Here is an 11,545-nt window from a genome sequence, read left to right as displayed (position 1 = left end):
CATGGTCATCCAGGACTGGATGCCTTTCGGGGCAGGGCAGCTGCTCCTGCCCCTCCCATAAACTGGCAGGGGAGGAAAGGACCAACTACCAGCTGCTCCTGGCTGGCTCCTCTCACACTGGAGTCTCTGGTGTGGGAAGCGAGTGTGAGCTCTGCCACGCTGCTCCATCTGCTGGGTTTTCACACTGACAAACTAATGAGCAAACTAACAAAAGGCAGTTGTCTTTCACAATGCAATTGCTTTATGGACCTCATTGCCACAGGGTGTTTGAGGAGCCAACAATTTAACCAGATTCAAAAGAGGATTAGACAAATTTGTGCAGGAAAGATCCATTTGCAAGTCTCAAACATTATAGTTACAGGTATAAGATCCAAATTAGGATTTCCTAGGTCTCTAAATGGTAGAAACAATAAGGGAAGAGGGGCAGGGGACAGATCAGGTTGGGCAGGCCCTGCATATACTCTTTTCCCATAGCACCCGCTCCGTGCTCTTGTGACAGAGAATAAATGGACTAGATCTAGGAGACTGTGGTGTTGATGCCTACACAGTCAGATGGGTCACTAACTGGCTGGACGGCCGCACCCAGAGAGTGGTGGTGGACAGGTCTTATTCGACCTGGAGAGATGTGGGCAGTGGGGTTCCCCAGGGCTCAGTCCTCGGGCCCACACTATTCAACATCTTCATCAGTGACTTGGACGAGGGGATAAAAAGCACCCTGTTCAAATTCGCAAACGACACTAAGGTGTGGGGTGAAGTGGGCATGCTAGAAGGAAGGAACAGGCTGCAATCGGATCTAGACAGGTTACAGGGGTGGGCCGATGAGAACAGAATGGGGTTCAACGCTGACAAGTGCAGGGTAATGCACCTGGGGAGGAAAAACCAGTGGCATACCTACAGGCTGGGGAACTCCCTTCTCATCAGGGTCGAGACAGAAAAGGATCTTGGAGTCATTATTGATGCCACAATGAACATGGGCTGACAATGTGGGGATGTGGTCAGGAAAGCCAACCGTACCTTGCCATGCATTCACAGATGCATCACGAGCAGGTCCAAGGAGGTGATCCTCCTCTTATATGTGACACTAGTCAGGCCGCAGATGGAGTACTGCATCCAGTTCTGGGCACCACACTTCAGGAGGGATGTGGACAGTATGGAGAGGGTCCAAAAGAGGTCCACTCACATGATCAGGGGTCAGCAGGGCACGGCCTACGAGGAGAGGCTGAGGGACCTGAACCTGTTCAATCTCCACAAGAGAAGGCTGAGGGGGGATCTAGTGGCCTGTTACAAACTAGTCAAGGGGGACCAGCAGCAAATGGGGGAGTCCCTGTTCCCCCGAGCACTACCAGGAGTGACAAGAAACAACGGACACAAGCTAGCAGAGGGTAGATTCAGGCTAGATATTAGGAGGCGCTACTTCACTGTCAGGGTGACTAGGATCTGGAACCAACTTCCAAGAGAAGTGGTGCTGGCTCCTACTTTGGGGGTCTTTAAAAGAAGGCTGGACGAACATCTGGCTGGTGTCGTTTGACCCCAGTACTCTTTCCTGCCATGGCAGGGGGTTGGACTTGGTGACCGTCTATAAACTCACTAGGGGGGACCAGAAGGGTTTGGGGGAGACCTTGTTTCCCCTAGCGCCCCCCGGGATAACAAGGAATAACGGCCACAAGTTGTTGGAGAGTAGGTTTAGATTAGACATCCATAAGAACTACTTCACAGTTAGGGCGGCTAGGATCTGGAACCAACTTCCAAAGGAAGTGGTGCTGGCTCCGACTCTGGGAGTCTTTAAGAAGCGGCTCGATGCCTACCTGGCTGGGGTCACTTGAGCCCAGTTTCCCTCCTGCCCAGGAAGGGGGGTCAGATTTGAAGATCTACAAGGTCCCTTCCGACCCTACCAACTATGAAACTATAGATGGACCTAGTATGGTAACCTTTATGTTGTTACATACCTGCTACTGGAAAAGACTCATATCTCCTCTCCCAACGCTAGTCTCGCTGTGTGCATTTACAATAAAACACTGTCACTTTTTGCACTGTGACTAACATCATTTTCTAAGCATGCTTCAGAGATGTCACCCCTATTCTAGGACTGGGAGCACCAGTTTGCAGCGATATGCTGCATCAGCTCTTCTATGGCGGCCCACTAGTTTCAGCAGAAAATAAGCATTTGTGTGAAGGAGAGCAGGCAGCATTTAATCCTAAATTAAGTACTAACTGCCACAGTATTTCAGTGGGTTAATGATGCCAGCAATTAAATAGCTCGCTGAAACTCATTTTAGCAGAAGCATAAAGCCACTCTTGAAGTGTGGGTATAATTATACTTCTCTGTAATCTGGTGTCAGGTTAATAGACCAACTTTGTGTCAGCTAAGGACTTCTACATTTGCCATGTCCATCCTCCATGTGTTTCGGAGAAACTGTACGAAGTAATAGTCTTTCTTGCCAGAGTTCTGAGCTCCCTGCTAATTTCCACTAATGCCTTTGACAGAGCGTAGCTCAAAGAGCTCACTCATGTCTGTGGCACGAGGGGCAGATGCCTATGCTCGCACAAGATGCTGCCCAGGGAAGGAGGAGAGACTGCCTGACATGGCACAGGGGCCCTAGCCTGGGGGAGTGGGTGCTACAGGCACCCCTTCCTCCTCCCTCCAGCCCGCACCAGGGCCAGACTTGCTTCGCCACCACCCATGCAAGCCGCAGCCGCCACACTCTAGCCCAGTCAGGACCGGGGCAGCTGAAGGCCCCCTCCAGCAGGGCTGGGGGGAACAGGGGTGCTGAAGGTCAAGAGTGAGGGGCACTGGCAGGGCAGGGGGGCTGTGGGTGGGGTGTGAGGGGCACTGGAAGAGTGGGCGGCTGTTGGCCAGGAGCGTGGGCCACTGGCAGCACCAGGGGCTGTGGGTCAGGAATGAGGGGCACCAGCTTGGCCCAGGGAGGTGGGGGACTGTGGGTAGGGAGTGAGGTGCACTGGCAGGGCCAAGGGTCTTTGGGTCAGGAATTAGAGGCAGCAGCAGGGATGGGGGGCTGTGAGTTAGGACTGAAGAGCACCAGCATAGCCTGGTGGCGGACAGACGAGAGACTGTGGGCCAGGAATGAGGGGCAGCACCAGGGATGGGGGACTGTAGGTTGGGAGCGAGGGGCACTGGCAGTGCCAGGGGGCTGTGGGCTGGGGAGTGAGGTGTCCCCTGGACAGGTATCCTCTTTTTTGGAACTGGAAATATGCTAACCCTAGTAAATACAGTGAAGAGAGAGAAGGTAGATAAGGACTGAAAGTTGAAGGAGAAGGATTAGAGACAAGAGGGGATGGGTTTGAGCTCAAAGGTGGGAGAAACCTGTGTAGCATTGGGCCTGAATGAGAGAAAGGCAAATAACAAAGGCCCAATGAAAAAAAATACAAAAAGAGAGAAGATAAAAGCCCAGAAAATAATTCTTCCTCTCTATTCAGCATTGGTGAGGCCTGTAGCTGTTCATCTTTGCATCCCACGCTTTCAGAATGTAGATAACTTGGAAAGAGTCCACTGCAGAACAACAAATATGATTAGGGACCTGGGAGGCAAGACTTATAAGGAAAGGCTGAAAGCACTTGGATTATACAGGTCTAGAGAACAGATGAGTAAGGGAGAATTTGGTAAGTTTTCAAATACCTGAAGGGCGATTATACAGAGGATGGAGATGACCTTTTCTCTGTGGTTAGGACTAAAAGCAATGCTCCCAATGCTAAAAGCAAAGCCAGGGACATTTAGGTTAGGAGGACCTTTCTGACTAGGCAGGTGGTCAAGGCTACCTAAATAATTGTGAAATCTCCACCCTTGGAGGTTTTGAAGAGCAGGTTAGACAGACACTTGGCTGGGATGGTTTAGTCAGAGATGATCCTGCCTTTAGCAGGAGGCTGGACTAGATGAACTTAGGAAGTTCCTTCCAGCCCTACTTTCCTATGATCCTATCTATCCCATTAACAGTTTCACAAAATAGTGAAAGCTCACTTACCAGTATTAGCTATCAGGGCCTATAAAAGTTGCTTTCATTCTTGTGAATTTTTGCAAGGGATAGTAGAACAGACCTATATGGTTTTTCAAGACCATGAAAGTGTGAAATCAACTTTTTTTGTTAAAATGCTTAAAATTGTGGGCCTTGAAAATATTTCAGTTCAGTTTTTAAAGGGTATTTCAAATGATCACAGTTTCCTGTGATTCATCTTTCTGCAAGTTTTCAGGAGCATTTCCATGTAGTTTGTAAGGGTTGCTTATACAAAATACTATTTTACTTGAAACACAAACATCTCATACTCAAAACAATGGAAAAGTTATAGTCTCAGAGAATTCAAATATTTTTATTTCTAGGATTTGCTCTTAAAATAACTTACCCCAAAATCCGAGGTAACAGAAGTTATATCAGGGGTATATCAGTTCCCCTGAAGTGTAAACATTCCTACAGACTTTGAAATGAAGTCTAGGGAGCACTAGGCTGAGTGATATGCAAGCTGATGCTATACTTGCAGGTCAGTCATTAGCTTTCTTCTCAAGGGATGGATTTCTGTTAGTTTCAGGTGGGATCTGGAAAGAATGTGCTTTATCTTTTCTTGGTATTCCTGCTCTGCTGCTAGACCTGATTCATACTCTCGCTGCTTCTCTTCTTCCTCAGCATGGTGGGCCTGCTGCTGATAGGCAATTTGAGCCTGAAGCTGCTCCCGGTATTCCTTTGTCTCCTGTATTTTTCTGGAAGGAACATGACAAACATCTCAATTGTGAAGCAAAGGCAGAAAATTAATAGGAGGTTTTAGGTATCACCAATCAACATTTAGGTAAAATCACCATTTAAAACTCCCATTTGTCATTATTTGTCATAATTGCTCCCAATCAGCAATTATTCTAATAAACAAACACTAGCTTTTAGTACACTGCGAAGTCCTTACCTGATAAAGCAGAATACACATCATTGCGTAATAAACAACGATCAATAAATGATCATTATTCAGTACGTGAGTTTTGTACTCTTCTGTACATGTCTCTTTCTCTGTTTGTCATTGTGCAGAAAAAATGATGGAAATATGTAACAGATACCTGAATGGCAGATTTTAGTCATTTTCTGGCTAAGTGGCATGACTGTAGCCTCCAAATACTCAATTTCAAAACCCATATTTTAAAGTGGGTTCCAGGTGTATTTCAGATATAGCTAAGAAACAGTATTTCTCCTTCAGGGGAAAATAGGCCGATGAGAATCTGTTCTGATGGTGTGTGCCCGTGTGCTTCATGGGCGAGGTGTTCAATCACTCAGCAGTCTTTTGGGGGAGTTGGAGGAGTAAGTATTTGGAATAAACCAGAACATTCCAATTCCCTCGTTTAATCAACTGAAATGAACTTTCTTTACAGAAACAAGCCAAGGAAAATCAAAAACTCCACATGGGCTGGTGCTAGAATTGCTAAGAACTTTTATTACCAGAATTCTGCTTGTGGACAGGGCCGGCAAACAAATTATATCAGGTAAAATGTGCATCTGTTTATCCTCTGTAAGCTATTTATGTGTGCTTCCTCTTAGAACAAGTAGAAGCTAAACCACAATAATTTAATTATTAAGCTGTCCTAATTTAGTTTCTACATACCATGAGACAGAGCAGATACACAAAACTGTTACAAACGATTCCCTGACACTAAGGGCGTCTATACCCATACTCCGGGGTGGAGGCGGGTGCTTTAATTAGAGAGGATCTGAGAGCCACTCTAATTAAAGCGCCCACAGCATCACATGTATTCAGCATCCTGCACTTCTAAACGGTGGCAGGGGAGCTTTAACTAAAACTCATTCAACAAGCTTTAGTTAAAGTGTCCGTCGCCATTTTGAAATGCGGAGATGCTGAATACACGTGAAGTGGAGGCTGCTGGAGCGTGTTAATTAGCATGCTCCAGCAGACTTGCAGCACACTCAGTTAATCAAATCTGCTCTGATACGTGCTAATTAGCATGCATCAGAGCAGACCTCTGTTATGTGCATAGACACCCTAAATTCTCCTACTTTAAGTCAAGATAATTTGTCATCCCTTAACGAACACAAAAGAGTACTCGAGGGAAAATTATTTTGGGGGGCAATCAGATTTGGTTGGCTGTTTAATACCCCTGGCAACATTACATGGCTGGAAGTAAACAGTTAATAGCCAATGAGCTGCCTCGCAGGGCACCTGCAGAGGAAAATCTGCACAGCCTATTGCTGTTTACTCTCTTTCCTAAACAGAACAATCCAATTCTGAAGAGCTGGGGGCATGAGTTCATAACAAAACTGACAACATAAGAAAGAAATACCTGGAATATTTCTCTCCGTCAATATGATTGAGTTCTTTAATGGCTTCAGCCAGCAGCAACTTGTCCTGAGCCAGCTTTTCCTGCTGCTTTGCATTTCTCTCCACTGCAAAAAGAAAAACAAATGTTCTGCTAACCTAAAAATGAATGTAAACTTTGCTCTATATATGCTATGCTAAACAGCATGTTTGAGTCTGGCTTCTTCTGGAAAGGCAAAAACAGGGACGCTTTGTTTCCCTCTTTCTCCCCAACCATATCAATCATGGAGAACAGGTGATTTCACTTGCAAAACAGCAGAATATTCTGCAGTAAGGGCCTGCTCCTGCAATCCCTATGTAATTAGGTTTTGTTCCATTGATGTCAATGAAACAACTAGTACCAGTAAGAACCGTACAAATTAGAGAGAGTCCAGTGGAGGGCAATGAAAATGGTTTGGTGGCTGGGGGACATGATTTATGAGCAGAGGCTGAGGGAACTGGGCTTATTTAGTCTACAGAAGAGAAGACAGAGATGGGATTTAATAGTAGCCTTCAACTACCTGAAGGGGGTTCTAAAGCAGATGAAGCTGGACTGTTCTCAGTGATGGCAGATCACAAAACAAAGAGCAATGGTCCCAAGTTGCAGGAAGGGAAGTTTAGATTAGATATTAGGAAGAATGTTCTCACAAGGAGGGCAGTAAAACACTGAAACAGGCTACCCAGAGAGGTGGTGCAATCTCCATCCTTGGATTTTTTCAAGACCCGGCTACACAAAGCTTTGGCTGGGGTGATCTAGTTGGGGATGGTCCTGCTTTGAGCAGGGGACTGGACTAGATGATCTCCTGAGGTCCCTTCCAACCTTCATTTTCTATGATCCTACATACTGCTTGTCTGAGTAAAGCTGCCAGGATCAGATCCAAAGACAACAGTACTGTGCCGCCTCTGTTGAGACAGGAAGCATATCCAATGCAGTTGGGCCAATTGCTGCTCTCAAGGAAAGCTTGCAATGTCACCACAGATGTGCCAGGAGTCTCACAACCCAGGGCACAATTCAGCGCACAAACAACCCTGCACTCATTTTCCTTACACTTCTCCTCAATCTGCAGTCGTCTTGTATCCAGGACATCTTTCATTAGCCGTTTTCTAGCCTCCTTTTCCAGTCTCATTTGCTCAGCCTTCTTGGCCCATGTCCGCTCCATCTCTTCCTCCAGCAGCTTGTCCATCTCCTTCTCCCGACGCTTCTCCTCTTCCAGTTGTGCAGCTAGATGTTCCCGATAAATCTGCTGCTCCTTAAATAGTTCTTGCTACAAAACATGGACCGTACAGAATTTCAATAACAGTTTCACACAGGCCCCAAGGGAAGTGGCTGAAGCGGTCAACTGGAAGAGGAAATATGGGCCACTGCCTCAGTGTCACTTTCTCCCTTTAGGCCACAGTTTACTCATTTTCCAATACTTCTCTGTGAAATGCCTCAGGAACCAAATGAAAAGCAGCACCTACCCAATTCTCCTTTCATTGGTGCCTACTCTGAAGGGGTATATCCACTGATCTCAGCAGAATTATATAGGATTTACACTGTGAAGTTCATGACTTCTGTAGACCAAGCTCACTGCACACAAGAGACACCCCCAACAAGCTTCTTTATTTCAGGGACTTTCTGCAACCTTCTCCACCTTTCCCCTCATGGCCCTGTGTGTTGCTCATTTCCCCTCTTCTGTATCAGCATCCCCCAGTTTTCTTTACAGACTAGGTAGGCATTATCCTATTTTACACATGGAGAAACTGAGGCATTGTGAGGGGAAGGGACATGCTCCAAGTCTTGCAGGGAGTTGCGGCAGAGCCAGGACTGGAACCCGTCCAGCGACTTTTAGCACAATACCTTATCTCTTGGCCAATTCCACCCTGCTTTGGAAGGAGAACTGCAGTCCACTTTAAAAAATACTTGCTTTAAACCTTCTGGTAAATCATTAAGAGAATACGCAGATATTCATACAAAGAGATACATTTTTCTAACTCAACATTTCAAAATTGCTTTCTTTTTGAATTACATGCCATGATCCAAGGGCAGGACACTGGCCTTTTCTCCCCTGCAGCCCATAACTTTGCTAGTCTTGTCTACACCAGGGAAACATCGCAAAACTTTCTGGCTGTTACTAACACCACTTCGGCTTCACCAGTGTTAGGAACTTGTGGAGCCACTAGTGCTTAGGACCACTGTCATCTAACCTTGTCCTGAGCAGGCATGGTGCTTCAAATGCCAGTGGCAACCCTGCATCCATGTCTTGGCTAGGATTCACACTGTTGCCCAACCCCAGTGGTTGAACCACCACTGAGCATGAGGGGAATATATGCAGAATTTTCCTAAAAAACACAACATTATAGATGCTTAAAAATAGAGAGAGCCCTACTCCCAGGACTGAGTATGCATTTTATAGTAGGAGGTTGCTGGTTAAAAACAGAGCTAATCACAGGAACACAGTCATCCCCACCGCCCCAAGGAGTGCCAGACCTAAAATAAGTTTCCTCCTGTTTGCTCTGCTTTTGGCCCCACAGCTCTTGCACTTTTGACTGCTCAGGGGCCCAGGTTCAATAGGAGGGGTAGAAGGTGGCCCCAGCAAGCCTATTCTATAGCTTAGTCCTTAGGGTACTCTCCTCTGAAGGGTAAGATGTGTTTCTGATCCTTTCAGGATGAGGACAGCCCAGAACTCAGGTCTCCTACTTCCCAGGTGAAAACTCTAATCCAGGGGCTGGCAATATATGGCCTGTGGGCCAGATCTGGCCTACAGAGCAATCTGATCTGGCCCAGGGAGCTGGAAGGGCTTTAGCAGCATTCTGGTGAAGTGGGGCTTCAGCAGTATTGCAGCAACAGGGGACTTTGCCCATTCCAGGCTGGGCGGTGGAGGACTTTGCCCATGCTACAGCTGTGATGACAGGAAGATGCAGCAACAGGGAGAAGTGATGGCAGTGGCTGGGTCCTAGCACCTGCCTGCCTTGGATTCAAGCAGGGCCATTTCAGCTTGCTGCTCAAAAATATTGCTGACTGCTGGGGAATGCCTATACAGTAGGGGCACAAGCAGAGAGGCTACTCCAACGCACTGTAATTACAGCATGTCAGAGCAGGCTTGAGTAATCAAGTGTGCTGGACCGTGGTAATTTCTGTGCTCCAGCAGACTGCAGCATCTCATGTATCAGCAACACACCTAAAAATGGCAGCAGGGGCGCTTTAACTAAAGCTCATTCAACGAGCTTTAGTTAAAGTGCCCTGCTGCCATTTTTAAGTGCAGGAAGGCTGATATACAAGACGCTCTGGGCACTTTAATTAAGTGGCTCTGAGAGCAGCTCTAATTAAAGCGCCCCCCCACCCCCAACTCCTGAAGCATGTGTATAAATGCCCTAAAGTTTGGGCAAAGAGTGGGCACTGACACCACTGCCCCTACCACCACAGTGAGAGTTAGACATGCTCCAAGCATGCCTATAAGACTGAGTCTCTCCAAGGGCTTAGGTACGTCCTAGCACTAAACTGGACATATCAGAATTTAGGCATAGAAGCCAAACTGGATCACTTCAGGGCATGCCAAGAAGAAAAAATGTAGCTTCATAGGTGACTTTTCAGATCAGACATTGTCCCACAACTTTAGAAACAAAGAATTATTTTTATGCTTACTTTTTTTTTCTTTTTTCCTTCAGTGTCTTCCTGGGATTCTTGGAGAACTTGTTCTAAAATCTTCATGTCAAGAGCAAGTTCTTCTTGTTTTTCTCGATTAAGACGCTTCATCTTCTCTCGTATGGAACTGACCAATATGTCTCTGCATTCCTTCTGTTTTTGCAATTTTTCCAACTGAAGTCGCTCATTCTCTAGCTTAAGCAGCTGCTTTTCTTCCTCCTACAGCAACAGCAGTAACCAACATGCAAGATCACTGTATAACTTAAAAGAAAATAATGGCTGGGTTAGGTGCACCAACAGAGATTTTTTTGGCCAGTACTGATGGCCAATTTTTAATGTGCCTTATCAGCTGATACCGATCCAACTGCTGATACGCAGCCCAGCAGTGTGGAGAACAGTGTTGGGCTGGTAAGTCTGTTGCAGGGGAAGGGGTGGGGGGAGGGAAGGGGCATGGAGGGGGTGGGCAGACCAAGGTCCCCACAGTGAGGGCTGGAGCTAGGGCTGGGGCAGGCGTTGCACACTGGATGGAGTCACGGCTCGTCTGGGGGTCACGCGGGGAGGTTGGGGGGCAGTTCCTGCTGCTGCATGCACACCGGGAGGGCATGGGGGCGTGTGCCCTTGAATCTGTATGTGGGTTGAGGGCAGGCTGCTGCTATGGGCTGGGGCTGGGTCCGGAGCAGCACTGAGCTCTTCCCAGCAGGGGGCTGGGCTGGGCTGTGTTCGGAGCAGGCGACAGTGGCACTGGAAGTGGAGCTACAGGGGGGCCCAAAACTCACTATAGCCCCTTCCAGCACCCCTGCCACCTGCCCTGAGTGCAGGTGGGCCCATCACCCCACTGGGAAGAGCCACGTGCTGCCCCCAGCTACAGTCCACAGCAGCAGCCCGCCCTTGCTCCAGGCAGATTCCATGCCCTCCTGGGGTGTGTGTAGTGGTGGGAGCTGTGACTCCCTCCCTGCAACCCCCAGATGAGCCACTCACAGCTCCGTCCCATGCCCCGCTCCGCCCCAGCTGGGCAGCGCCTGCCCCTTCCCCAGCCCTACTCCTTCCTTCCCTCCCTCACCATGGGGACTGCATTGGTCACACTGGTCTGCTCCACCAATGTCCCTTCCCTTCCCCCACCCCCTCCCCCACAACAGACTTACCTGCCCCATGCTGCTGAGCTGCAGTCTTGGCTGCCTGTGTGCTACACATGCACAGGGCATTTATCGGCAACATTATCAGCCACATCGGCCTAAAAAAGCTGATTGCTGATGCTATCAATTTTCCTTATATCGGTGCCGATCCAATATGGGACCAATGTAATGGTGCACCTCTAACTGAGATTAGTTTAATTGGAAAATATAAGAGGGAAGATAAGTACTGAAGACTTTGCTTGCTGACATTAAAGGATTCCAGAGTTAATAGCATCATTTTTACAATTATCAAAACATGAACACTGCAGTACATTTTTTAATAGAATCCCAGGTTTTTCTCTTTAATTATGACATGCACTTCAGTGCCAAGATGCTGGAGTAACTGGCTCTCTCAGTATTTATGACAGAGATACATTCATCTGTTTTGTGCAAATGTGAGCAGCAGCTTAAGACCTGCATCCAAAGACTTTCAAATTTTTACAGAAAAGGA

At 47.4% G+C, this 11,545-nt stretch overlaps 1 protein-coding gene across 1 annotated transcript in view; it reads right to left on the bottom strand.

Annotated features, from left to right (window-relative positions):
* Nucleotides 1–4,299: 4,299 nt before the first annotated feature.
* The window catches only part of CFAP53 (cilia and flagella associated protein 53), a 33,942-nt gene continuing 26,696 nt past the window's right edge, over nt 4,300–11,545 (bottom strand). The window contains exons 5-8 of the mRNA XM_014594144.3: nt 9,923–10,141; nt 7,346–7,562; nt 6,284–6,386; nt 4,300–4,705 (exon numbers count right to left, since the gene is read on the bottom strand). Coding sequence (XP_014449630.2) covers nt 4,477–4,705; nt 6,284–6,386; nt 7,346–7,562; nt 9,923–10,141 — 768 coding nt within the window. The 3' untranslated portion in view covers nt 4,300–4,476. The remainder of the gene's footprint in view (nt 4,706–6,283; nt 6,387–7,345; nt 7,563–9,922; nt 10,142–11,545) is intronic.

Source organism: Alligator mississippiensis, chromosome 3 (genome assembly GCF_030867095.1).
Source record: "Alligator mississippiensis isolate rAllMis1 chromosome 3, rAllMis1, whole genome shotgun sequence".
Lineage (NCBI taxonomy): Eukaryota > Metazoa > Chordata > Crocodylia > Alligatoridae > Alligator > Alligator mississippiensis.
The sequence above is the reverse complement of the archived record's forward strand: the minus strand, read 5'-3'. Positions and strand labels throughout refer to the sequence as shown.